We start from the raw sequence: 27269 nt of genomic DNA on the forward strand, positions 1-27269 counted from the left end.
TTTGATTTTTTTGTCATGTCACCCCCAATTTAAATTGGTAGCGTATTTCAAATTTTTTGGAATTCTACACGAGTTTCCTTTTGAATAATGACAGAATAGGTCGTCATAGTATTAAGTCCATGGAATAATATTTTAGGAAAGAGAAAATAGTAAATTTATTAGAGATAGTAGAGAAAATGATGTGTTAGATTTTATGGAGTTCTTTCTTTGGAGCTAACAAAGAAGATAACAATGGTGAATTTTTGTAGCTACATAGAGTCAATAGTTAAATGTAATCTGTTAGGTTTACAATAAATGATCGAAATAACACCTTTTGTTATATATTACATATCATTTCAATTCAGTGGAATATATTAAAGATCAAAATGAACACATTTGTTATGCATTAAGAACTATTTCAATCAAGTAAAATATATTAATGATCAAAATAACGCATGACCCATACATTATAAATCTGTTAAATTAAGAATAAACGATCAAAATGAACACCTTTTGTTATATATTAGAGATCATTTGATCAAAATGAACACCTTTGTTATACATTAAGAACTATTTCAATCAACTAAAAATATATTAAGGATCAAAATAAAGCATTACTCGTACATTAAAAACTACTTTTGATAATTTTTTGGGAAAATTGTATGAAATGACAAACTATTAATTCAAATTAAATGTTATAACCATAGTTTCTTTTATTTGTAATTCGCAACAAACATTCCATGTTTTTTGCCATCCCATTTGTATACCGAAATATACAAATGCAGGACCCATTTGTATACCGAAATATACAAATAGACTCAAATACATATTGTATTTTTTATATATATGTATACCGAAATATACAGATTAATAATCATAGCAAATCTAAAGTTTGCTATGGAGCGCAATTATACAAACTATCGCTATAATATACAAATATGATTTTTATGTTTGTTAAACCTAAAATTTACTCTAATTTTTTTGCATAAACTACTTGTTAAATATTTTCAAAATAGATAGATCGTAATTTTCTTATAAAAGCTGCCTTTTAATTTTGTCAATAGTTTGACTGTTTGAGCCAATGAATTCATTTTCATAATTTTGATTTCCCCCCTTTAACTATTACTATTTTATTTTGATTTGATATTATTTATTTTCTTAAAAAGTATTCATTTCGTCCATTTTTACCTGTCACTATTTGACTTAACTCATTCGTTAAGAAAACAATTAGTGAGATAGGTATTTTACCACACTATTTCTATTAAATAATATTTATTTTAGATCTTGAAAAATAAACATTTAATGCTGAGAGTAAAAAATGGAAAAAATATTATTTTTTCTTGATATGTCAAAACTCAAAAGTTACAATTAAAGATAAAAAATTATTTTAGAAATAAATGACAAGTAAAAATGAACTGTAAAGTATTTGTTACTCAGCAAAATTAGCATTTTTCTCTCTCTTGGACAATAGAACTTCCCTTAAGATTTCTTAAATACTTTGAAAACATTTTCATTCCTTTTTCTTTAACTACTACAGGTCAACACATTTAATAAAAATATTTTCTGCTAAGTCCAATTTAATTGGAAAGCTATAATACAAATAGTTGGGTTGGAAACTGAGTTTTTCTAAAATTAATTATCTTAAAATAAGTTATTTTATTATATACAAAGGAAAATGATGTTATATTTTATCTTGAAATTCTTATATCTTATACCTCACAAATTATTTATTTTGAAATTATTATAACGTAAAGATTTTAGACAAAATTTTTACTCCCACCTAATCTCACAAACCTTTTACCTATTCCCCAATTAAACAAAAACCCCATCATCTCCCCCCCCTTCCCCTCATCTTCCTTCTTATTTTCACTTTTTCCCCATTTGCTCACCTCATCTCCCACTTTCCTCTCTCTCTAAGCACCCTTTTCTTCCTAACCTCTCTGTCTCCTTTCCCACGAGATTCTCCATCAAAAATAGAAAAAAATTCTAGGGTTTTCTCTGCTACCAAGACTCTGTTTTTATCTATATTTATAGCTGTTTTTCTACTTTTCTTGCAAAAACCCAAGTGGGTTTTGCTAAATATAAGCTTAATCTTTGTTTGGGCGGAGTTTTTGAGGTGGGTTTTTGTTCTTCTTCGTTTTGCGATGCAATCCGATCTTTATCACTGTCAGATGTGATGACTATTTTTGTTAGTCAATGGCTTTATCTCTATCTTTCTTCGCCACACTTCATTTGACTCTACTCTTCTTAGTGTTTTTCGTAAACCCTTCAGCGATTAATGGTTATTCAGACGAGGATATAGACTCCGAGTTCATTCTTTTCCATCAAGATTATACCCCACCGGCGCCACCACCTCCGCCGCCGCACCCGCCGTCGGTATCATGTGAGGATGATCTAGGGGGTGTTGGATCGTTGGATACTACTTGTAAGATTGTATCCAATGTCAATATAACCAAGAGTGTGTATATAGAAGGGAAGGGGAATTTTTATGTCCTTCCTAATGTTACCTTTAAGTGTACTTTCCTGGGTTGCGAAATTGGAATTAATGTCACTGGGAACTTTACTTTGGGTGAGAATTCCGTGATTCTGGCTGGAACGTTCCAGCTGGTGGCAGATAATGCTACGTTTAGTAATAGTTCTGCTGTGAATACCACTGGTTTGGCTGGTTCAGCGCCTGCTCAGACGAGTGGGACACCACAAGGAGTGGAGGGAGCAGGTGGGGGTTATGGTGGAAGAGGGGCTGGTTGTTTGACGGATAAAAAGAAGATGCCGGAGGATGTCTGGGGCGGTGATGCTTATGGATGGTCCACATTGCAAACACCGTGGAGTTATGGAAGTAAAGGTGGGACAACGAGTAAGACCGTGGACTATGGTGGGGGTGGAGGTGGAAGATTAATGCTGTTGGTGGACAAGTTTCTAGAAGTGAATGGCAGTTTGTTGGCTGATGGAGGTGATGGAGGTGTCAAAGGTGGCGGCGGCTCTGGTGGTAGCATTCAGATAAGAGCTTATAAGATGTAATATTTCTTTTGCTTTATTTTCCTTTTCTTACTATATATTTAGAATTTCAATTTTCAGTATCTCTGTGCCCTTGATTTCCTCCATATTATTAGTTTGTAATGTTGTTAGTAGTGTTACTAGAAATGTGGATATTCTCGTAATCCCATAATTCTTAGTGTTCAGTAGGTTTCATATGTTTGTATGTGAATATGTTTCCTTTTCTATAGGATGATGACTCGTTAGACTGTGAGTTGATAGGGGATAGTAGAGTTGGTTTTGAGGGAATACATGGAACTCTGCACCCGTGGGACAAATAAAAGGAGTTTGTCACTTGTTAAGGTGCCCCAACATGTAGGTAGCATGACACTCAATGAGCCTTTGGTTTGCACTGGGTTTTTTGTGAATGATTATGTCATGTTTCAATGAATATCTTCAGCGAATGCATGGTATCATATCACTGTAAAATATGCTTATGCCAAGTTCTCTTGCGCAAGTACAAGACTGTTCTTGCTCACATGGTTGTTTCCACATCATTAAATATGTTAGCTAGATACATGCGATAGGTTTGAAGAACCATGCTTGAATGGATTAAAATAAGTTTGTTTTGGAGGATGGAGTTGGCTGAACTTGCTGAGATATCATCAGGAACACGGAAGCCCAGTAAGTAGAAAAGAAGAGGTGCGAAATTTCTTGCTACTAGATCAAGTGAAAACAGGAGTAGATCGACCTACATTAATGCACTAGGGTTTGGAGGTGTTCTTCTTGGGAACCTTTGTGGTGGCATATGAAAGTTAGTAATTTTATCTAATGAGTTTCCTACATATCTAGAAGCCAGCGTGAGAAGAAAAGATAGGTACATCTGTGCTTGGTGTTCGTGATGACAAAGAATTCCTCTGTGCTGCGCTAGGAACAACATGCATATACTCTCCATCAAGACATAGACTCTACTCATAAAGTTTTGGTGGAAGTGTGCATATTGCAAAAAGGAAGATGAAAGTTTGATTGTATGAATATTTGTGAAGTCATAGGTATTTGAAAGATTCCTTGCTATCTATGCATGCTAGTAATTTATAGATACATCTGTTGACTAGTTTGGTCTTCAAATATTTATGCCGAACAAAACAGAGATTCAAATATTTTATACTGACCTTAGATACTATGAGAAAGAGAGGAGAGATATTAATTACTAGATATATTTATGAGTGCTAGGTCTACATCTACATTTGGTAACAGGTAAAGCTTGGAGGCTGTTTTGGGAGTACAAGCTCTACCCCTCAATAGGTCTTAAATATGAGGCACATGATGTTTTTCTGACGAAGGACAAGTTCCTACTTAAGACTTAATTCTTATAAAACACCGATACTTAAGACTTAGCTCTTCTATTACTTTAAAATTAATTCTACATGCTAACACTAATTCTTTAACATTTTTTTTTGATGCAATAACACCAATTCTTTAACATTCTAAGACTCCCCTTCAATCTCAAACTAGAAAACGAATTTGAGTATGTCTTTTTAAGTGGACAGCATCCCAAGAAACTAAGAGATCTATTCAAAACTGTAGAATTAATAGAAAAAACTTATGTACGATGAACCACTGATGATAACCGAGCAGTAGCACTCACATATGACCTTCTCATTGAAAACAATAGCTTATTTTTTCAGTCATACCAAAAGGACGTGCTTTTCATGCCAGGTATATGGATTGAATCGTGAAGTTCGTGTCTTGGTTTAGAAAATAAATACCATATTAATCTACACTTTGCCGACACCCCCTCCCCCAACAACCCTCTCTCTTGCTTGAGGAGATAAGATTTTGTTAAATTCTTCATCTAGAAAACTCACCCTGCATCAGTGTGGTGGGTGATATGGAAGGAAGAAACCAGAGAATTTTAAAAGAAAGAAAGGAAGTTAATTGTGAAGCTCAAGAACAAATGTAGTTATAGTCTAGATCTTTGGTGTAAGACAATGGATGCAAAATGATGTACTCCCTCCGTTTCAAAAAGAATGACCTCCTTTCCTTAGTTTGTTTAAAAAAGAATGGCCTCTTTCTTTTTTTGGTAACATTTTACTTTTAACTTTCCACGTTTAAGACCACAAGATTAAAGGGTAATTTTGTACATTTGACATAACTTTAATTTAGTACCACAAGATTCAAAAGTCTTCTTTATTTTCTTAAATTCCGTGCCAAGTCAAACTAGGCCACTCTTGTTGAAACGGAGGGAGTATATAGTTTGATAGTTCCATAGTTACTTATATGTGTACTGAATAAATTGAATTTTATTTTGTAGTGCACATGCCAATACACCACCTTGGTGCCAATACAACTTTTAATATATGTGCCATGTGATAAAAAACGTCCTAATATATTCATGTAGTTTTTCTATTTTAAAAGAATGGGAGCAAAGTTTACTTTTCAAAAAGAAACTAGACAAAAGTTGTCCTATCAGGCCCCCAAGGCCTAGCTCGAGTGGCAAAAGGTGGAGGATTTGTGGCTTAGGTCGCAGGTTCAAGCCCCACACCATGCAAAGCGAAGCCCGGTATTTAAGTGGAGAAGGGTAGAGGGGCGGGTCCATTATCCACCGAGTTTAGAAGGCTGTGATTGGTCCAAAGGGCGGGTCACAGGCGAATTTCTTTCTCGGTTATCCCAAAAAAAAAAAGTTGTCCTATCAGAAAGAAACAAAGAATGGAAGATGAAGGGTTTAAAGGATGTGAAAGATCAAAGAAAGGATTGATATATCAAATGCTGATGATCACATGCCTGTGAAAAGTAACTGAAACTTTATATGTACTACTGGAAGCTTGCTCTGTGAACTAGAAGAATGATTTGTGGTAATGGTTCATTGAAAGTGGGATTTCTTTCCTTAAGTTGTGTGTTTACTTGATCTGAATGTCATCCTGATTCACTGATTTGTTTTATGCTGTTTAATTATTCAAGTCATTGAGGCATCTCGGAAGTGCCTCCTAAAGATCTTGACATGGATAGATGAGACTCAGGGCCTCCAAAAATGAATTCACGCATCTTTAGACTTGAAACTTCAGAAATACCGTGCTGGCTTCGAGAGCTAGCTGAATGTAATATTATTGTAACCTTCACTATCATGAATAAACTTTTGGTTTTAGGTTTTCATGCCTTGTATTTGAATAAGACGGTATCCTAATATCTTGAGTAAGGTTTCCCCTTTTGATTTTGGAGTAAATTCATTTATGTAGGGAACGTCGGAGATGGATGTGACTCTTTGAGGTTAAAGTCCTCTAAAACATCACCCCAAAATTTTGTAATCATGTATAAATATGCTCTTTCTCTAACAAATTCACATGTTATATTTGGCACTCAAGTAGATATTTGTAGTGAGTGGTGTGCAATACTATGATGAGGACTTGCAATTCAACAGGTATTTTTGTTTTTGATAATCGAGAAATCTCCATTGGGTTTGTTAGCCCAAACATCTACCGGTTCACAAGTTCAAAACTTGGGCCTTCCTTTATTCGTTGAATCATTGCTTTGGGGGTTTGCTATATGAATAAGGTATACATTAGAATTAGAGTATATTTTTCAGGTCCTTGATGCATACTCAACACTTTGATTATCATAAGTGTAGTATCCTATTTCTGTTTAGAAGTCTGGTTTCTTTCAACCTTCTAAATTTTATTTTTTGGTTGTGTTCTTCTATTGGGGGCAAAGCTTTTCCAAGAGCATTATGGTTCATGCGATTTTTTTTTAAATAAAAAAATTATACTAATACGAACAAGAGAGACATTTGTGTGTGAGAAACAACTTTTTTGAAATTGGGATCAAACATTCTTTTACTGAGTTACAGATACCTGAATACATGGAAATTTTCGACACAACATGGTCATAACACATAATTATATTTTCGAAAATGTTAGAAGAAGATTCCTCTGATGTACTGTTTCTAATCCTTCTTGGTGCTTTATATAAAATCTTTACCTTTTCATCAAAAGTGGGGGAGGGAGAAGATGACGGCTTTTACATGCTTAGTCTAATCAAATACTTCAGTGGACATAAGTGCATATTTTTCTTCATTAATGCATCAATTTCCAAGGTGTCTTTGTGAATGCATCAATTTCATAATTTTTACATCGAAGTGGATATAGTCATTTATACAAAAGGCTCTAAATAGCAGCACATTAAAAAAAAACATTGAATGTGACACTTGATGTTTGCATCTTCTTGTTCTCCTTGATCTATATCCTTGTTGATTCTGTTTGTCTTGTCACAAGTTTCTGTTGCTCCAAAAAAGAGCCTAACAAGTCTTCTTTTTTTCTCAAAAGTTGTTCCTGCACCTAAGAAAGCTTGGACAAAATAAATAAAAATATCAATGTTGTTAATGGCTCTCTTAAGGGGTTTAAACCCTGAATTCTCTGTGAAGCAGAGGTTGTACGCTTCACCTCTCTTGATTGCCGCTTAGGTGTACACATCAAGGTGCTAAGGCAGCTGCACCTTCACCTATGGGTTCTATCTTTAAGGGCACAACATTGTATATGTAGCTGACTTAATAGTGTTTCCTTTCTTTTGTCTAAATAATTATTGTTCATATTTATATTTGCATTCTCTCGCATTACATTTTTAATTGTTGTTTTCTCCATATACTCTTTTCTCCACCTGCTCTAAGATATGGTGGCCCTTCTTGCTAGCTCTTTTGTTCTGGCAGATGTATAGTGAATATGATTCCATGGTCTTCTCACACGGGCAGGGCACCACCTTGTTGCCACCATCAACTTTGTTACATTAACCTAATAAATTAGTTTTTGTTCCGTTGTAGGTAAACGCTATTCAATTCTGAAAATTGTGTATAGAAGGTTACCTTTTTTTTTTTTGACAAGAGTGTATAGGTCACCTTAAAGAGACAAAAGGTAGAAACCTGCTGTATGAAAGAATACTTGACCTGTTCCGATGCATTTATCTTACTCTTTGAATTGCTATATATGCATTCATATTTTTTCCCCTCATCTTACCTTCCTGGATGATCGCTATTTTTTTTTTCTGCATCTGTTGGTTATCAGCAGTTGTGAACAGTGAACTAGTGATTTCCGTCTTTTACCTGTTAGAGTAATTTTGAAACATTTGAAATGGAAGCCCAAGTGGTTGACCTAGAAACTTTTTTACAATAGGTAGTTAATAGAGATGGACTAGATCTTCTCCAAATTTCATTCTCCAAAATTACTTGGTGTGTTGCTTGTCAGTGTCCTTGGTGACTGTGGGTCCCATCCCTTATCAAGCTGAAGTAGTTGAAATGAGGAACAAGGAGAGCCTTTATTCAAATAAATTCTATTTTATGATGACCTTCACCCAATTATGTCCAGTAATAAAATAGGGGGTTTGTTCTTTATAAAAAATAATAACATAGGGTGTTTTCTGTGACCTGTACTCTGTTTTTCCTATGTTTGCGGAGCATATGTATTTCTGACCAAATGTGAGAGGATAGGGATAACCCAAGGGTGTGACCTAGTGATCATTGTAGGAGAAACATGAAGTCTCAAGTTCAAATTCAAATGGAGGCAAAAAGTTCTTTGAATCTGCTGTAGTCTTGGTGGACGGAGTTTCCCGTTACATGTGTTGATGGGATGTAGCGGGTACTCAGTGAAATAGTCGAGGTTGGCACAACTTGGCTTGGACATCATCATTGCAAAAAAAGAAGAGGGAGCATAGGAGCATAAATTATAGTACAATTCGGGAAAAGGGGTACTTGTGGGTGGGAACATCTCTACTGAAAGACTATTCAATAGGATAGGTGCTGCCGTGCATGACTATAGAAGTAATGAAGCAGAGAAATATATGATGTTAGATCATGTGTTTGAGTTTTGCTTCTAGAAAAGATGATAGGCTAAAAATGAATCTGTTTTGTAATATACACCAAGGTGGTGTTACTGACATAAGGTTAGTACAATAATACACTAAACCCTCCAAAACTCTAGCAGCCATCTATGCAACATGTTATTTCATGTTTATACACAACAAACAAACGAAACAATAGAGATATATGTCCATCAGCATTTATTCTCAATTCCTGATTTCCTTCCTTATTTCTCGTATTCCTCTCTGTATGAGACAATAGATACACATTGGGGTGCTCTTCCATATCTTTCTCCTCATGTTGTTCATCCTTAAGCTTGCCAATGTCACTCCATCTGTTATAGTTAGCACCTAGGAGATGAGATGGCTTGCCTAGCTGGATGACAGTTAAAATAGGCCAGTTTTAACCTTAAGCATCACTAAGCGACTACAACCTAACTTGAGAGGATCATTGGTTTTCTTCTTAAAATAACTTTTTCCACCTGATATGTAGCGCACGTATAGAAATGCTGAACTCTTCTAAATCTGCAGTATCTCCTAAGTTTACTGGATCAAACCAATGGTTTAGCTTGAACTTTTACATTTGTAATCAAGATATATTTCTGACGCATAGTGTGTACCTAATTCGGTGCTTTCTATGTGGTGTTCTCATATATTGGACTACCCTGGAACAGCGTAATGGCTTTGTTGACATTTTATTACATTTGCCTAGCCCAGTTATTGGTATGTCTTAAGTTGCAAAAAAGAGTCAAATGCCTTTGCCTGCACTGCCATTTAACCCTTCCTTGTTAACCAAATGCAGGACTGGAATTGGTAGAATAAGTGCTTGTGGAGGTGATGGTTTTGCTGGTGGAGGTGGTGGAAGAGTTTCTGTGGATATTTTTAGTAGACACGATGAACCAGAGATCTTTGTATATGGTAAGGCTAAGTTACATGGTCAATTAAACAACTATCTCTGCATAGCAACTATTCCCTTAGCAGGTTCATGCCTGATCTCTTGTCTGGATGAAAGATTTACTCTAGAAATACTTGTTAATAAGCCTCATCATGTAGGCTTCAGTACATAGTTAATTGTGGCCTTTGAATAGGTAAAATGCTTGATTTTTCTATATCATTTCATTCAGCTGGTACTAAAGGCAATGCGACCTCCATTTTCTGCCTGCAGGAGGAAGCAGTCGTGGTTGCGCAGAAAATGCTGGCGCAGCAGGAACTTTCTATGATAATGTCCCCCGCAGTCTTACTGTCAACAACCACAATAGATCAACTTCTACAGACACACTCCTGTTGGATCTTCCCCAGCCACTTCTGACGAATGTTTATATTCGCAACCACGCTAAGGCTGCTGTCCCCTTGCTGTGGAGTCGCGTTCAGGTTGATGGATCTTTCTTTTGCATTTTCAGTTCTTTCATGAAAGTAACTAGATGTGTACCTCAATTAATTAAACCTTTTTGACACTGAATCTATTGAGTGCATCATAGAGAAATGAAATTTTCCTTGAGCCTTGGTAAGAAGTTTTGTTGTTTCTATTATCAAAAAAAAGTTTTTCTGTTAATTCTCTAGAAATATAGTCCCATCCTTCTCTTTTGTTCTATATTATGTATGCCAAGCTCTTGCTGTCAGTATATTGCATATGTTTCTCAATGATTGCTGCATGGTTATGCAATTAATGCTTAATTTTGCTTTGTTAGTTTAGTGTTTATGGCTCCACTTTGTGCTTCGCAGATTAGGTGTCTTTAACTTGTTTTGTTTGATTTTCTACAGACGGGTTTTAGATTGGAGAAAAGGAATTGTTCTGGTTTCCTCAATTTATTTGTACTGATGCTTTACCAATACTTTTAAGTTGTACAGATAATCTGATGCATTGTAAGATAAATTTCGAAATTGAGTTATGTTCCAAATTATGTAACTCGTGGTATTTCTAGATTATGTGTCACAGGATGGGCATTGAAGCTGAAAAGGTTTAAGTCCCGCTTGACGTCTGACTTCTTTTCATCTAACATGAACTTGATTTCCTTACATGTGAAAGGAATATGTAAAAGATAGCAAAGAAAAAATCCCAAGAGGAATGGGGGTCCAAGCGCTCTCAAAGAATAAAATGATACAAAAGACTCCGATTCTTTTTTGTTTTTCCAGTAATACAGGTGTCTTTATAGCCCCCCTTTTAATTGAAGAATTAGTTAATTCCGATGCCTAAATAATCAATTTACTTTTGCCCATTAAAAAGCTAAACAAGTGAAGGTGTTTGTTTTGACCTTGAGGTGACTTCATGAATGCCTTAGGTAACTTTGCTAGCATATTGCGTCATAGTGGTTCTACATCTGCCTTCTGTTTGCACCTCTGCTTTTGTTTTTCTGGTTATAAGCATTTTATCTCTCTCATATAGGTCCAAGGTCAAATTAGCCTGTTGTGTCAAGGAACACTGAGCTTTGGGCTGGCACGTTACGCGATGTCAGAGTTTGAATTATTGGCAGAAGAGCTTTTGATGAGTGATTCTGTAATTAAGGTAAGCGGTATAATCTCGAAGTGCCCCCTCATGCCATTTTTGTGGTTATATCGAAGTGCGCATGGAATGTTCCAATTGTAAACTCTTTTGCACACATATATTTCGTTTACAGGTGTCTTGGTGAACTCTCACTGTTACAATCTAACTTGTGCCTCTACTTGAATCAATTTCTAGCTGTTCTTATTTTGATGCATGTACTTGTATTGACCACTGGAAACATCAACACATTCAATTATATTGTGGTGTGGCTATTTTACTGCAGAATGTAGACACTTGTTAGAATCAATGCATGTCTTCCCTAAAGCTATACATGAAAGTTGAAATAACAGCTTAGCTAACTATCAGGCCTCCTCACTGTACTATCGTAATATACCCTAATAAGCTTAACTAACCATTATCCATAAAGGTCTCCTTAAGGCTTGCAATTTCTGATACTGTAATATGAAAGCGTAAAAATAATTTTAAATGAAAAGAGAGGCTCCAGGGGTAACTACAGCTGAATAGACTGAAACAGGCCTCTTTAGTTTTGATACCAGCTTTTCACATTGCTGTATAAGGCATTTTGTACTTAAAACTTAAAAAGTGGCTCTCCTTATACTATAGATGCCAAAAGCTATCAAGTGTCACAACAACTCTGTATTTTGTGCAATGTGCAGCACCAGTTTTAAAACTGTGGTCCAGCACCATTTTTCTTTATTGAAAAAATGATTTGCACGTCTATGAGCAAAAGCAGAGTTTATATTTTGCTTTCCTTGTTGATTATTTTTGGGGTCATAAGCAGCCAAATGACTTGGGATCCTCTGTGTATTGTTTCTTATTTTATTGTAGATTAATGTTTCTATCATGATTAAGAATTTAGGGAAGAGTTCTTCATCAAAAAAAATAATTTAAGGAAGAGTTCTCATAATTATTTATTGAGATCAAAGAGAAACTGGAACTTTATTCACTGATGATGTCTGGTCTAAATTGCTGCTTCTGTTCTCATCATGTTATATGCTATTATACCAACTTCATCCAGCCTCAGTTTCACTTGTAGGTTTTATGCTTACTTTTGGTTTCTTTGGCCTTAGTTCTTCACTGTGCTTCTAGAAAACTAGAAGCATGATTCAATTGCAGCTCTTGTACTCGTTGTCCCCAATGCCTGTGTCTTGTATTAATGTAGTTCTGAAGTTTCAGTTATGTTATCTGACTTGTTTTTTTTTCAGGTTTTTGGAGCGCTACGAATGTCTGTCAAAATGTTTCTGATGTGGAATTCACAAATGATAATTGATGGTGGTGGTGATCAAAATGTTGAGACATCAATGGTTGAGGCTAGTAACCTAATTGTTCTTAAGGTGCTCTTTTCTTTTCTGTTATCTGTTTTTCTTTGTTGTCTTCGTGCGTTTGTTCAATTGAGATGTCTTCTAAATGCCATCTTATGCAGGAGTCATCTCAAATTCGTTCGAATGCAAATCTTGGAGTTCATGGCCAAGGGTTACTGAATTTGTCTGGACCAGGAGATGCTATTGAAGCTCAAAGATTAGTACTGTCTTTGTTTTACAGTGTCAACGTGAGCAGAAATCTTCTCCTGTATTGTATTGTTTCTGTTCTTTGTAGGCGATGTGCAATAAATTTCTAACTGGTTCTATACTTGCTTTCTCTTGACACACTTGATTTTTCCTCGTTTCTTGATTTTTTTAATGTGTTTTGATATCAGTATATTGATTTTTGCATCGCAGTTAGTAATTCCTTTTCTCTCGCTTCCTTTCTGTGAACATCTGATGCATGATAATGTATGCCATAGTTGACACATCATATGAGTAACTGTTGTTAGTGTTCCACTTGTCTCACTTGCAAGGTGGTAACTGAGCACAGTCTTTGCTCAGGTTTTCACATGGTCTATGTTCTGCCTTTATATGTAGTTTGAGTTGATCATTTTGTTCTATATATTATATCTCCTTTTAATTTCTTCCCTACTTTTCTCTTACTGCATGTAGATTGGGCCAGGATCCGTTTTGCGTGGTCCTTCACGAAATGCGACAGCAGATGCTGTGTGAGTTGCTAACTACTCCTTGTTCCTTCTCCCTATTCTTTCTTACCTAAGATGCTTCTTTGATTTGCTAATGGGATATTTGGTGCTTGGTAGGAAACCAAAGTTGAACTGTGATAGTCCAGGTTGTCCTTTTGAATTGCTCCATCCCCCTGAAGACTGCAATGTGAACTCTTCATTGTCCTTTACTTTACAGGTGCCATTATTTTCCCAGTACCAAAACAAAAATCTGTATATAATATGTGCATTGATTGTACATTACACTTGTGCTACTCTAATACTTCCTTTATGTGCAGATCTGTCGAGTTGAAGATATCCTTGTTGAAGGCCTCATAGAAGGATCTGTTGTTCATTTCCACAGAGCAAGGACTATAGATGTGCAACCTTATGGAATTATTAGCACATCGGGAATGGGTCTGATCTTAATTTCCTTCAATTTTATATTTGATGTGACCATCTTAAGTTTGTTTTATGTCACCCCCTTGTTTTTAGTAACTATAGGCTTTCCTTAGGCAGGGTTTAGTGATTGCTCAGATCAAATGTTGCACTCTTCCATCTTTAGGTTATTCAAAATGTATGATAAGCTTGAGAATACTAGTGATATATACTATTCAATGCTTTGAGAGTTCAAATTCCTTTGTTAAAGGGAGTCAACTTTCTTATATAAAAAGCCCAAAGTTTAGATGCAATTTTCAATAATTTATTTGTCAAACAAATCAAACTACAACAATTTACTTAATCTATCTCTAAATGTAACATTAAACCCCATTGTTTCACCTATTTCATTTTGTCATCTTCACAGGCTGCACTGGAGGAGTAGGCCAAGGAAAAGTTCTGAGCAATGGTCTTGGTAGTGGTGCTGGTCATGGTGGTGAAGGCGGATATGGATATTATAATGGAAGCTGCATTGGGGGTGGCATCACATATGGAGATCCCACTTTACCGTGTGAACTCGGCAGTGGAAGTGGGAATAGTAGCCTAGCTGGATCAACTTCTGGTGGTGGCGCTCTTGGTAAGTTTGAGTTTGTCTTCTTGACTATATTCCCCAACTTCCACTTTCTTCCCTGCTGTAGCTTTCTCATAATTTAATCATCTGATGTTTCTTTATATGAAAAGTGACCAACCTGCAGATGGATGATATATTAATAATGGGTAATTGAAACAAATTGCATAAACATCTATTGCTTTACTGATTTTGTATTAAAAGTGGAAAATTCTTCATATGGCTTGAAGTCTCCTCCATACGCAGTAGAATCATTATCACGGCATGCCGTGGGTGTGACTGCAAAACGGCAATGTATGCTTTGTAATGCAGAGATTTAAATGTTAAGCTGCAACAGTTTTAAATGCCACTTTTTTTTTGTTTTGTTTTGAGAATGGTAACAATTAGTCTATAACAATTATACTCCAGTGGCACTATCTCCCTAATAGATGTACTAGACTCAATTTTGGATCAGATAGCTGGATTTGATGAATTGTAAATATGGCTCAGTACTGCCTATGTACTGTTGTAGCAATTTACAAAGTTACATGTTTCAAAATTAGTAGGCGTTTGGCATGCGATATGAAATCGTGATATGAGATCATGAGATGAAATCAACTTTTAGACATGCGATTTCATGCTGATTTCATATCATGAGATGAAATCCCAAATTCTCCAAAAATCAAGTTTTGGGAATTTCAAATCATGATTTGGTCCCAAATCATGATTTAGGATTTTCCAAATACAAAAATTGACCCACAAGTTTATATTTGGTAAAAACAACTCCACATATATATCTACTAACCATTTATTTCATATGTAAATAAAATTTATAATTCATATCATTACTTTTAAAACCATTTATATCTCTGATTATTCTCACTAACATAGAATATATTATTACTTCAAATCAATTTCTACTCTTATCATTTATATTCACCAACTTCATTATTTTTTATCAAATATATTTACCAATCAAATTGACCAACAAATGACTCAAACTAACAATGGTGGCTCGTTTTCTCAATCATATGAACGAGAAATGCAAGTTCAACGTGAGAAGATTGTCCGTACTTTGTTGGAGGATTATATAAAAGAGTAGTACACCAAAACTTATGTTTAATTTCATTTTTTATTGAATTAAAACTTGATCAATAAATATTGTATTTCTTAAGAAAATCTTTGTGATAGTATATTATGCGATTTTATAAACTTGTGCTTATTTGGTAAGATTGTATAATGAATTGGGACAATTTTAATAGTTTTACAACTTATGGGTTTTTATGTTTATGAGAAAACATACAACATACAAAGTCCAAATTGATGTCCAAACAAAACTTCAACTTCATCTCATGATTTCATATCGCATGGCCAAACGGGCCCCTTAGTCTATATATCCACCAGGAATACTACATTAAAATATGTAGTCCCCCCTTCAAAAGTATTACAGCCTATAGCTTGAACAACTATCTGTTGTTTCTACGAATAATCTAAAACATCAAAAACATCTTCCGTTTGAGCTATTAATTTCTGCTTACACCAAAAATAAAACAGAGGTAAACAATTCATCTGAAACTCCTGCAAGTTGCTCTACTTTTCTTCAGAACCTCTCCTATTCCTTTCTTTTAACACTGTCCATGAAATGCATGCAGGGACAATCTTCCATCTTCCTTCCTTTTTGGCTGCATTGCCATCCTTGTTCCAGCAGTTTAGCAGTCCTTTTAATTTCCCTGGCCTCACCCATTTAGTCCTCAGATAAATGAATATTTCCACAACTGGTTTGTCCACATACAATGTAAAAGAAGATGGTTGATTGTCTCCGCCTGTTCCCCACATAATACCCATCTAGAACATAGATGAATACCTATCTTATTCAAATTCTCATGTGTCAATACTACTTCTTTAACCAGAAGCCAAGTAAAGCAGTTCACTTTATGACAAATCTCCCATTCCCTTTTGTCCCACATTATAACAATGTCACCCCTAATCCCACTTCTTTTTGTCGCATCTATAGTGAGAGTCTTAAATTTGATCGAGGTCAGATCCACTCTGCATTCATCGTGTTTTGATCCAAAAATCAGATTTTATTGGATGAATTGATCACCTCATTACTTAAACTTTGAAGGAGAGACATCTCATTCAAATCCCCCCCCCCCCTCCCGAGTGGTATACGGAAGTACAAAATCTGCACCCAAGTATATGGTTCTTTACAAATAATACACAATTATATATACTAAATACTAGTACATACCTCATTGGTGCACCAAAATTTAGCCAGTTACAGGAGACTAGCGGTCAGTGCAAAATCATTTCCACACCTGCCAAGCTTCCCTTTTTCTTCTTAAGTACCACATATTAGCCAAAGGTTATTTTGTCACATGCTTCTACATCTTCAAATCCTTTATCAGAAAACCCGGTTGAACATAACATCCTTTACTGCAGTATGAGATGTTCCAATCAGACTCAGTACCATCCACCATAATCAACTAGCAACCAAAAGTGACTTGCAACAATTGGTCCACATCTTCCCTCAAGCATTGTACATGTGACACTGCTAGTTACTCCCCAACTAGTTTAGGATTGAGTCATAGTTGGGTGTTCCTTGATTGAAGATCTAGGGTCTTTGTGTTCTCCAACATGGCAATAATTATATAATATATCCGAATCTAATGCTATTTCTTCCATTGTGCTCTTCCTCTTTTTCTTCACTTCTCCATTTAAGGTCCAAATACCCTTTTCTATAAATAAAAAATTTCCATTAATAAGCACCAAGTCGGTGTTGAAAAGTAAGTACAAGATGCACTTGAGACAGTTGTCTTCCACCAAGTTTACCCAACAAACGATGCGGAAATATCTTCTCCTTACACCAAAGTACAAGTGAAATAAAAAAGATCTCTTAGTACTTTCTACATCACTCTCTCGTTCCATATACTCCTATAGAGACAAGGTGGTCATGTTCCATGTTGCTTTTCTTTCATTGCTGATTCTCTCCAATCTTGAACTTGTAATTGCTTCCTCCACTAAGGTCCAAGTAGTTTTGGTTGATAAAATGACTGGCTGTCCCTATTTGATGAGGGAAGAGAGCGTGGATCAAGTGATCCATTGGATTGTTCCAAACCAACCATCTTGGACCTAGAAAATTTGCTTCAGACGGAAAGGTTGACTAAACAGATAAAAGAGCTTGAAAAAAAGTTATAGATTGTTTTTGAACCTCAGAGGAATAGCATGGAGCATGCCTGGGAAAATCACAGAGGCCTTAACAAGCTGGGAACAAGCTCGTTTGCCAAGAATAGAGGCAGGTGGAGGATAGTCCCAACAAGCATTTGGTGGACAATATGGAAGGAGAGGAATCCTAGGTGTTTTGAGAGCATAGAGAACAATATGCAACAGATTAAGAGCTTGTTTGGATTGACTTAAAAAAAAGTAGCTTTTAAGTCAAAAAATAAAAAGTCAAACTTAAATGACTTTTAAGTCAAAAAATAAAAAGTAGGGGGCACTTACAAAAGTTAAAAATGACTTAAAAGTAGGTTTGACCAACTTTTAAGCCAATCCAAACCTGCTCTAAGATTAACTGCATCTTGCTACTGTGTTTTTGGTGTAATCAGTTACTTTTAAATGATCCTGTCTCTATTATTGATGTTTTAGACTCATTATAGACATAGGATCCTAGAATCAAAGATGTAGGTAGTACTTTGTAAATATGGGGCTACTACAACTCTTGTAAGATTCAGATTCTAATATATAGAGAAGTTACCAATTTTTTTTAAAAATAGTTATAGATTGTTCTGCTAAGCTCACTTCTCTTCTTAAGCTCTGCTGATTATTTCAAACTAAAGCGTTAGCGAACAAGTAAAGTATCTTGTAAATGTGATATACTCTTTTTTTCAAATATGTCGGATAAAAATATCACATTTGCAACAAATTTTCGAACCTGTCAATTTCTGTGTGCTTTTTACTTATTTAAAGCCAGTATCAAGTGCAGGTTTTTGCTTGAATTCTTATAATTTGTCAAAGGTATATCAGTTCTGGTGTGAATGTTATCCTGGTGCATTACACATTGAATGAAGTCTAATTACATGCTATTATTCGATTATTTGTGAGGAATAACGATTATGGTTTTTAATGCTTTCTCGTAAGCCATCTTTGGATATTGTGTTAATTTGTTTTCTGTCTCTCTTATTTTTATGTTGACATCCGAATGCAGTGATAGGTTCATTGGAGCATCCCCTGATGTCTTTGTCGGTTAAAGGCAAAGTTGTCTCTGACGGGGACAGCTTTCTTTTTGGGAAGAATTATCTAACTAGAGGTCAGTACATAGGGCCTGGAGGTGGATCCGGTGGAAGTATTCTATTATTTTTGAAATCACTGAATGTTGGTGAATCTGGCATCATGTCAAGCATTGGAGGGACTAGCAGTTCCAGTGGTGGTGGAGGTGGAGGTGGTGGGCGGATACACTTTCACTGGTCAGAAATTCCTACTGGTGATGTGTATCAACCTTTAGCGACTGTGAATGGAAGCATCTATACAAGGTTTGTGCTGATATGAAACAACATATTGCTAATTATTTTATTTTCACAAGTTGCACTGTTTTTAAGGTGATTTGCGATAAATGTGGTTCATTTGATAGGTTGTGGATAGCTTGTGTAGTCATCTTAGTGCATCTTTGTTTGGTCTAGTTGTTGCACTATAGAAATTTCTGGAGCAGCCATTTTACTGTCTGCTAGTGTGCTGGTAATACCATGTTTAAATGCATCAAAAGATGGGCAATCTTTTCTTCGTGAACAATTTACTTTGTTGACTGTATTGTTACACTATCAATAGATGCAAATAGTTAGACCTGAAATATCCAAATATTAAGTCTTGTGCTTGCATCTCTCTCTTTTATTTTTTTGGCTGCTACTCAGTTTACTTTGCTATGTAGTTGACTCTCTTGTCAAATTCTCTGGTTATAACTTGAAGATGCATGGTTTAACTTCAGTGACTAGATAGAGTTGTAGCGACACTTTTTTATTGTTCTCTTTGGAGGTATGGCATTACTGATTACATTGCTTATAATACTTTGTGAGCGTCTGATGACGCATTCTAATGAATTATCTCTTAGTGATGTAAGTTTATTAGTTGCATCTATTAGTATTTGTCCAATGAGCTAATGGGTAGGATGTACTTCAGAACCTCAAGTGCAGTTTTGCTGCTTCATATATCCAAATATTAAGTCTTCGGTCTCAGATCCAGTTAAATAAGAGATAATACTAGGCTGCTAGAGAATAGAGACTGAATTATTTAATCTTTTTCTTTTTGGAGAAAGTGACTGGATTAGAAGTTTTCCAAGTGTTGATACGTTTGTTCTAGTTGGATACTATACTATGAATGTATTTAAGATTTCCATGACTGACAGCGCTCATTTAATTAAAGGTAATACTAAGAATTCCATTGTAATTGTAGCTTCTTTGTGTATCTCAAACGTGTGTTGAAATTCTTACAAATACTCTCCTTACCTTCAGTTTTGAGTAACTTATTAAGTCTTCTTCAGTTGAGTTAACCAATTGTTCCTCGGATAACAATATCTGAAATATACAGAGCATAAAAAGTGTTCATAAAGCTTATATCTTTTAGAAAGCATCTTTTTATTTGGTTATACTTACATAGTGTCAGGAGCAGTTAGCAAGTAGTTAACACATAATATTTCATCAATATGTTTTGATTATTGTTAGTGTGCTCTTTTGTTCGGAAAGTTTCTTAAATTATTGTAATAACTTATGCTGGAGGTGAGTGATACTTGAATAGCCTCAGAAGAGATCTTTAATGAGCCTTCAAATCAATTAGTAATCCAGTACATTTGTTGACTTATCAATTTAATAATGGTCCCAGGAGTTTACGTTTGTTGTATTTCTGTTGTGTGTGCTGTTTCCTCAGGGGTGGATCGGGTGGAGAGCAAGGTGGTATTGGTGGAAGTGGAACTTTGTCTGGAAAGCCATGTCCAAGAGGGCTTTATGGGATTTTCTGTGCGGTAAGTGCCAAATGATATCTATAAGCTTTTCGTTGTTTAAGGTTCTACTTGAAACAGCTTGAGAGAAAGTCAAGGAAAGAATTTCCTGAGGGGGTGGGAGGTTGTTTCTTTTTTTCATAACATTGACCTGTTGCCTTTTCCAACTGTTTTTTTCCTTCCCTGAATTCAGAAATGACTGGATCGATGATTTTCTCTTGTTTTATTGGAATTCCTCTGTTGTATCTATACAGGAATGCCCACTTGGTACTTTCAAGAATGTCACGGGATCTGATAGCGCCCTTTGTATTTCATGCCCAAATGATGAACTCCCACATCGAGCTGTTTATATTTCTGTTCGAGGTATGACAAATGACGAGAAGTTTATAGCAAGCTGCTTAGGCTTTCACCATATAATAGAGTAAATAAAGAGGCCAGATATGTGTTACTTTCCCCAAATATAGAGATGCTTTTTTTGGGGTGGGGGTTTGTTTAAAGAAAATAAGATATGAATTTGTCAAGACACTTGGAGTTCAGTCTACTTATAAATAAGTACTCCGCGTTGTTTAATCTCTTTCTTCATGAAAGTCTACTAGTTGATCGATAAGTAACATACAGAACATCTATATCAGTGAGATTAACTTGTATATCTGTGTATTTCCTGCATTGTGGACATATTTTTATGCTTATCCTGTTGCTTCAAAGTTTGTGAAATTTTGTTCTCTACACAGTTTCTATGCTGATTTATGGTTGATTCATTTTAAACTGACTTTAAGGGGCTTTCCTTGTAATAGGTGGTGTTACTGAACGTCCTTGTCCTTACCAATGTGTTTCAGAGAGATACCATATGCCTCATTGTTATACAGCTCTTGAAGAACTAATCTACACATTTGGAGGGCCTTGGCTGTTTGTTTTTCTCCTTTTAGGTTTTCTCATTTTGTTAGCCTTAGTTCTTAGTGTAGCTCGGATGAAGTATGTTGGTGTCGATGAGTCACCTGGTCCTGCTCCCACACAACAGGGTTCTCAAATTGATCACTCATTTCCATTTCTGGAGTCGCTTAATGAGGTTTGTTCGATGTCTTGCTTGCTGATATACAACAATGCACTGTATTAGATTGTATACTTTTTTCGTGGCTCAGGTGAAATTTGACATTTTCTTTCTTTCAGGTTTTGGAAACAAATAGGGTTGAGGAGTCACAAAGCCATGTCTATAGATTGTACTTTTTGGGTCCGAATACATTCAGTGAACCCTGGCATCTGTCTCATACTCCTCCCCAGCAAATAAAAGAAGTCGTGTAAGATGGTTTTTTTTTTTTATTGTCCTGGTATCTTCAGTTTTCTCTTTTGTTTAGAGTGTCTTGCTTTGGCTGTTTCACATGTTTCATCGAAGTCTTTCTTCAGATAGGCTCTTTTCAAGTTTTCTCTTGCATTACTTCAGAAGGAAAATGAGGGAAGAGGATATATACATTTCTTTCTCCCTCCATTTTCCCTTGGTTGTTCTTCATTTTTAATTTGTTTTTCCTAAAATCTGGTTTTTTAATTTCATCTTCTTTAAAGAATAAATTACAAACTGGGAAATAGCTATTCAGTGGTTTTGTATTCATCTGCCAGATATGAGGGTGCCTTCAACACCTTTGTGGATGAGATTAATACTATTGCTGCCTACCAATGGTGGGAAGGAGCAGTGCATAGCATTCTTTGTATCCTTGTGTATCCTCTTGCATGGTCATGGCAGCAATGGCGGCGTAGAATAAAGTTACAACGTCTTCGTGAATTTGTTCGGTCAGAATACGATCATGCTTGCTTACGTTCTTGTCGATCACGTGCTCTTTATGAGGGGCTGAAGGTTAGTTTATAGTGGACTTTGATCAAGTATCATTTACCATAATTTTGTGTTTTAGCACGTTTAGAAACCAGAATGTGTGAAATTTTGCTTCTATTATTTGCTGTTCGAACTCCATTTTTTGTACTCTGGGCTTTGTGTATGATTGTTTTATGCAGGTAGCAGTCTCTTGGGTCTTTTCTAGTGGAACTTTATTTGTTCATTGATTAAGTGGCATAATCATTTTGTTAAGTTTGAAACTACAGCATCTTCATTCTGCCAGGTCTTAAGAGGACAACTATATCCTGTTGAGCAGGAAAAACAGCATCTCTATTATGGCATAGCTCTAGCCTCTACTTATTGTTAGTAAAAGCCATACTGATGTGTGCCTTTTAACTTGTATTACTTCGTACTATAACTCGAAATTTATTTCATCTGCTGTCTCTTCAGTTTTCCACTGTCCATTTCTTCCTAAAACTTAAAAAGACTTCCATCTTAATTTTGTTTTTTTCAGCCATATTCAACAGTTTCTAAAGGTTGACATATCATAACTGTTGCTTGGATTTGTCAGATGTTAAATTAAACTTTTCTTAATATATTAATGATGATTTTCTTTTACAGTTTCAAAAGGTTTTAAGTGTTATTTTCCCCTGTTTTTATCTGTTCTTCTCTGTAGAGTCCCAAAAGCAAATTTTACTGAAGCATATGGTTCGAGAATGACTTCTCAACCTTATCTTATGGGTCTCCATGATTGTAGGTTGCAGCAACACCTGATCTAATGCTAGTATATGTGGACTTTTTTCTTGGCGGTGATGAGAAGCGAAGCGATCTGCCTCCTAGTCTTCACCAGAGGTTTCCGATGTCTCTTCTATTTGGTGGTGATGGAAGTTATATGGCTCCACTTTCTTTGAATAATGATAACGTTATTACCAGTCTGATGAGTCAGGTTAGTCATCCGCTAAAAATTAAAAAGGAATTTAGAGACAGAAGTATGGGATTTCCCGATGCTTTGATCAATTTGTACTTAAGATATGCAATTGTTTTCAGTCCATTCCTCCTACGACATGGTACCGTCTTGTGGCTGGTTTGAATGCTCAGTTGCGTTTAGTACGCCGGGGTTGCCTTAGTACAATGTTTCGCCCAGTGCTAAGATGGCTCGAGACTTTTGCCAATCCTGCTTTAAGGATCTATGGTATCCGCGTAGATTTGGCGTCGTTCCAAGCAACAACCGACAGCTATACTCAATTTGGACTTTTGGTGTGTGTTATCGAAGAAGAAACTGGACTACTGCCTTTTGAAGATCTTGATGAAGGTTCCAGAAGTGAACAACTATCATGGTATGGTGTGCACTTAGAGTTCCCTTCAGATAGTCTATTTGGTTTCTCCTGCTTTTTGTCTCCATTCCCCTCCATTTTGGCATTCCTCTTTACTCTCATACTTCCCATCATTCCAGTTGTATCTGTTCTTCTATACAAGTCATGAATACATATTAAATATGTATGAATCGTATATGCATTGTTCGTATTGCTGGCAGTTTCTGCCATTTATTGTGAAAATTCTATATGGATATCTTGTGGTCACTGAAGAAGGGGTTGGAGGGGAATGGCAAAAGACGGCAGGGGTTTTAATCATCTGAAGTTCTACATTAGTTAGTTCATGTCTGCAAGTTAAAACGTTTTATAATAACATCCAACGTCCCTCTGGAATTGGAGTATTGCTAGAAAAGAAGAGCAATACATAGCTATTGCATACTTGAACATTATCTGTGCCAGTCTCTGCCATTTTTGCTATTTGGACTAGGCCCCAAATAGTTTCACCTATTAATGTGAGGGAACATATCAATATTGATTTCACATCATTCCCTTTATTTGACTCCCTCTCACTGCAAGGGCCTAATTGATCTGTTTGTTTCATTGTTTGCAGTGATAGCAGCATAGACGGGCAGAATCCTGCGGGTTATCTAAGAGATGAATCAATTTTAAGGGGGGATGACAAAGGCACTGTAAAGCGGAAGTTTTACGGTGGGATTTTAGACATTGACAGCTTAAAGATGCTCAAGGAGAAAAGAGATCTGTTTTATGTTCTCTCTTTTCTAATCCATAACACTAAACCAGTTGGTCATCAGGTCTGCCCTACTCTCTCTACATCTCTTGGAGGATGGCTTTTAAGTTTCAATACTGAGGACATTTTGTTAATGTTGCAGGATCTTGTGGGTTTGGTCATTTCGATATTGCTGCTGGGCGATTTTAGTTTAGTGCTGCTTACTTTGCTCCAGCTGTATTCGATTTCCTTGGCAGATGTCTTTTTGGTTTTGTTTGTTTTACCTCTTGGGATGTTACTTCCATTTCCTGCTGGAATTAATGCTCTCTTCAGTCATGGACAAAGGCGTTCTGCTGGTCTTGCACGTGTATATGCTTTGTGGAACATTACATCCCTGATTAATGTTGTAAGTAACCTTTATTCTTGAAAAGAAAAGAGTAATTATGCCTGTTGCCAACTTGTTTTAGTTATCTATCTGTTCCTTTCCCAACTTATATACCTTTCCTTGGGCCAAGAAATGGTCAGATTCTTTAAATTTTCCTTATCTTCTGCCTTTCTTTTCCTTTCCTCTTTACTTAATGTGTCATACTCTGGGATTGACTGATGGAGGGAAAGCTGCAATATCGCTGATGTTCGATATAAAATCATCCCTAGTATAGGACTTCACATTTTCTCTTGTAATATACTTGATCTATTTCTGTTCTTTTCCTCTGTTAGGATTTTTTTTCCCTGATAAAGTGTCAATTAGTTTGGAGTTTATGATTTTTGTATACTTCTGAATGAGATCACTTCAAATTACTTCCTCTCCCAAAATTTGAATGTTATCCTCTCTTTGGTTTATCTCAAAAACTGTGTCCACTTTCTTAACATATATCATTACCAGAATATTAGTTGCATAATCTACAACCATAAAAAGGCTGTTTGATGAAGAACCATTCTGCTCTAACAGTGCACATTTTTGGCACTCTGACAATACCCTGTCCAAGTTAAAATACGTCTCAGTGTGTCAACTACTTGGGATGTGTATTGATCCGCTGAGATGGCTGAGTTATATCTCTGATTCTGTTGTCTCGAGAAGTTCTGTTCTTTTTTATCGACAGGGTCGTATGGTAGGGTATACAAGAATAGTGTTGAATAGGGTGTTGTATTAGTAATGCTGATATTACTTCTTATGCACTCTTTGGTTTTGTTTTAAAAAGCATGCATTACATAAAAAAAAAATTAAAAATTGTTTACAAAAATACCATCCACAAATACGGTGGAAAGGATGTGGAAAAGGTTTTGAGGGGGACAATTGGATCTTTAACTATACTAATGCATCCATTGCTAATACCATGATTTGTCATGTATTAGTTGTACTTAGCATTAGACCAAATAGAGTGTATACCTAATGATAGGTTGAAAAAGTGTACGAAACAAGATGTCAGTAATACACAAAGTTAATGCATGCATTATTTTTTCTAATGCATCTTACTGAGCAGCCCCTCACTGTCTAAACCCTTCACTGAGGGTGTTAATAACTTTTAGCTAGGACTTTTTTTTTGAGAATGAACTTTTAGCTAGGACTTAGGACTAGTATTTATTTGTTAGGATCTTTGTAAGTAGCTTCCTCTTTTTTTTTTTTGCTTCATTTTGAAGGTCTCCAGCATATCCTTACCGCTGAGGAATACAACATTACCAAATTAAAAAAATAAATAATAACTATTAGTTAGCCAACAGTTTTCGGGTTATACCTACTTACACTGTATATCATCAATTTCATACCAGATTGTCGCATTTGTCTGTGGATATGTCCACTATATCACCCAGTCAAGCCGAAAGCTTCCTTACTTCCAGCCATGGAACATGTAAGCATTCTGAAGTTTGTCCAATGTTGTCTGAAATTTATTCAATTTCGTACTATTGTGAAACTTCACATTGCTCTTTATTCTTGCAGGGATGAAAGTGAGTGGTGGATATTTCCTTTTGCACTGGTTCTGTGTAAATGTATCCAATTGCAGCTCGTAAATTGGCATGTTGCTAATCTGGAGATTCAAGACAGGTCGTTGTATAGCAATGACTTTGAACTGTTTTGGCAATCATAATACTCAGCTGAGCAGAGGAATATATTCCGCTAACACCCTATCTTTTTTCTGGGTTCATTTTGATTTTTCTGCATCACCCACTTTTGGCCTTTTTATAGTCATTTAGATAGTGAATTGTCACAGATGTAGAAAGGAATTGGGTAGAAAACAGAAGAAAGTTGAAAGAGTAGATAGACATACTGAGAGAGGCATTCATTGTGTAACACCCCCCACTTTTGGTTGTGCAGTTGTGTTTCTTCACTGTAAATATCCAAGAGATCCCTCCCTCCCTCTTCTGGAAATTCTAATGTAATCTTAAGGGTGATGTTCATTAGTTTATTTTATTCAATAAGATGTGCTTTCCTACCTTAATTTTGTTGCCTTTCTACCTACATGTATGATTTCTGAATACAAGTTGAAAAATTAGTCCGGCACGAGTCTGTCTTTTTTCGCTCTTTTTTGTATGTTCCATTGTAGATTTCTTAAAACTATTGTTTTGGTAGATTTCTTCCCATTTGACCAGCTTTTTTGTCGAAAAATAATACACTAATCTTTTTACAACTTCAAAATAAGAGATGTTGCTTTGTTGTTGTTAACCTAAGGGAAGTTCAAGGAAAACAAAAAATATTGTCCTATTCTGGAATATTTTCAACTCTATAATTAAGAAAAGAAATATGTTTAGTTCATACCAAAACGAGGGCATAGTGGAAACTAGGGTTAGTCAATTGCAGAATAGGTTTATTGGTATTGAGTTATCAAATTAATGGGTGGTGTGGGGTATGTATTACTCGATCTTCTTAGTGGATAAACCATTTAAAGCTTAGGTATATTAAACTTTCTATTTATACACTTCGCAATTAAGTACATGTACGATGGAGTCAGAATTTGAGTGAAAATAGTGGGAGGAGACTTAGAACAACACTTCCCAATCGAGATGGGGTTACACTAGAGATCTATTCTTAGCCCATTTTATTTTATCTCGGTGATGGATGAACTGAAACGACATATTCGAGGGGAGGTACCATTGTTTACGCTATTTGAAGATGATATATGT

General features: G+C 35.8%; 1 protein-coding gene across 1 annotated transcript; it reads left to right on the forward strand.

The window, feature by feature from the left end:
* Positions 1-1864: 1864 nt before the first annotated feature.
* On the forward strand, positions 1865-26585 carry LOC125838895 (uncharacterized). The gene is made up of 22 exons (XM_049517908.1): positions 1865-2993; positions 9596-9711; positions 9959-10164; positions 11177-11296; positions 12502-12630; positions 12720-12845; positions 13273-13328; positions 13422-13521; positions 13622-13739; positions 14128-14337; positions 18512-18836; positions 20221-20314; positions 20545-20653; positions 21085-21356; positions 21458-21585; positions 21902-22136; positions 22870-23058; positions 23160-23449; positions 24036-24237; positions 24316-24558; positions 25920-25999; positions 26089-26585. The coding sequence occupies exons 1-22, from the start codon at positions 2176-2178 to the stop codon at positions 26234-26236; spliced, it is 4314 nt and encodes a 1437-aa protein (XP_049373865.1). The 5' UTR covers positions 1865-2175; the 3' UTR covers positions 26237-26585.
* Positions 26586-27269: the final 684 nt, after the last annotated feature.

This window comes from Solanum verrucosum, unplaced genomic scaffold, assembly GCF_900185275.1.
Source record: "Solanum verrucosum unplaced genomic scaffold, falcon-dt-bn FXZP01000182.1, whole genome shotgun sequence".
NCBI classification, from domain to species: domain Eukaryota; kingdom Viridiplantae; phylum Streptophyta; class Magnoliopsida; order Solanales; family Solanaceae; genus Solanum; species Solanum verrucosum.

What these genes read in the sequence shown, in the direction of transcription:
- LOC125838895 (XM_049517908.1), top strand. Translation starts at nt 2,176, where the DNA reads ATGGCTTTATCTCTATCTTTCTTCGCCACACTTCATTTGACTCTACTC. An exon ending in TGCTGTGGAGTCGCGTTCAG is followed by an intron (nt 10,165 to 11,176) that starts GTTGATGGATCT and finishes TCTCTCATATAG; the next exon opens with GTCCAAGGTCAAATTAGCCT. An exon ending in TTCTGGAGTCGCTTAATGAG is followed by an intron (nt 21,357 to 21,457) that starts GTTTGTTCGATG and finishes TCTTTCTTTCAG; the next exon opens with GTTTTGGAAACAAATAGGGT.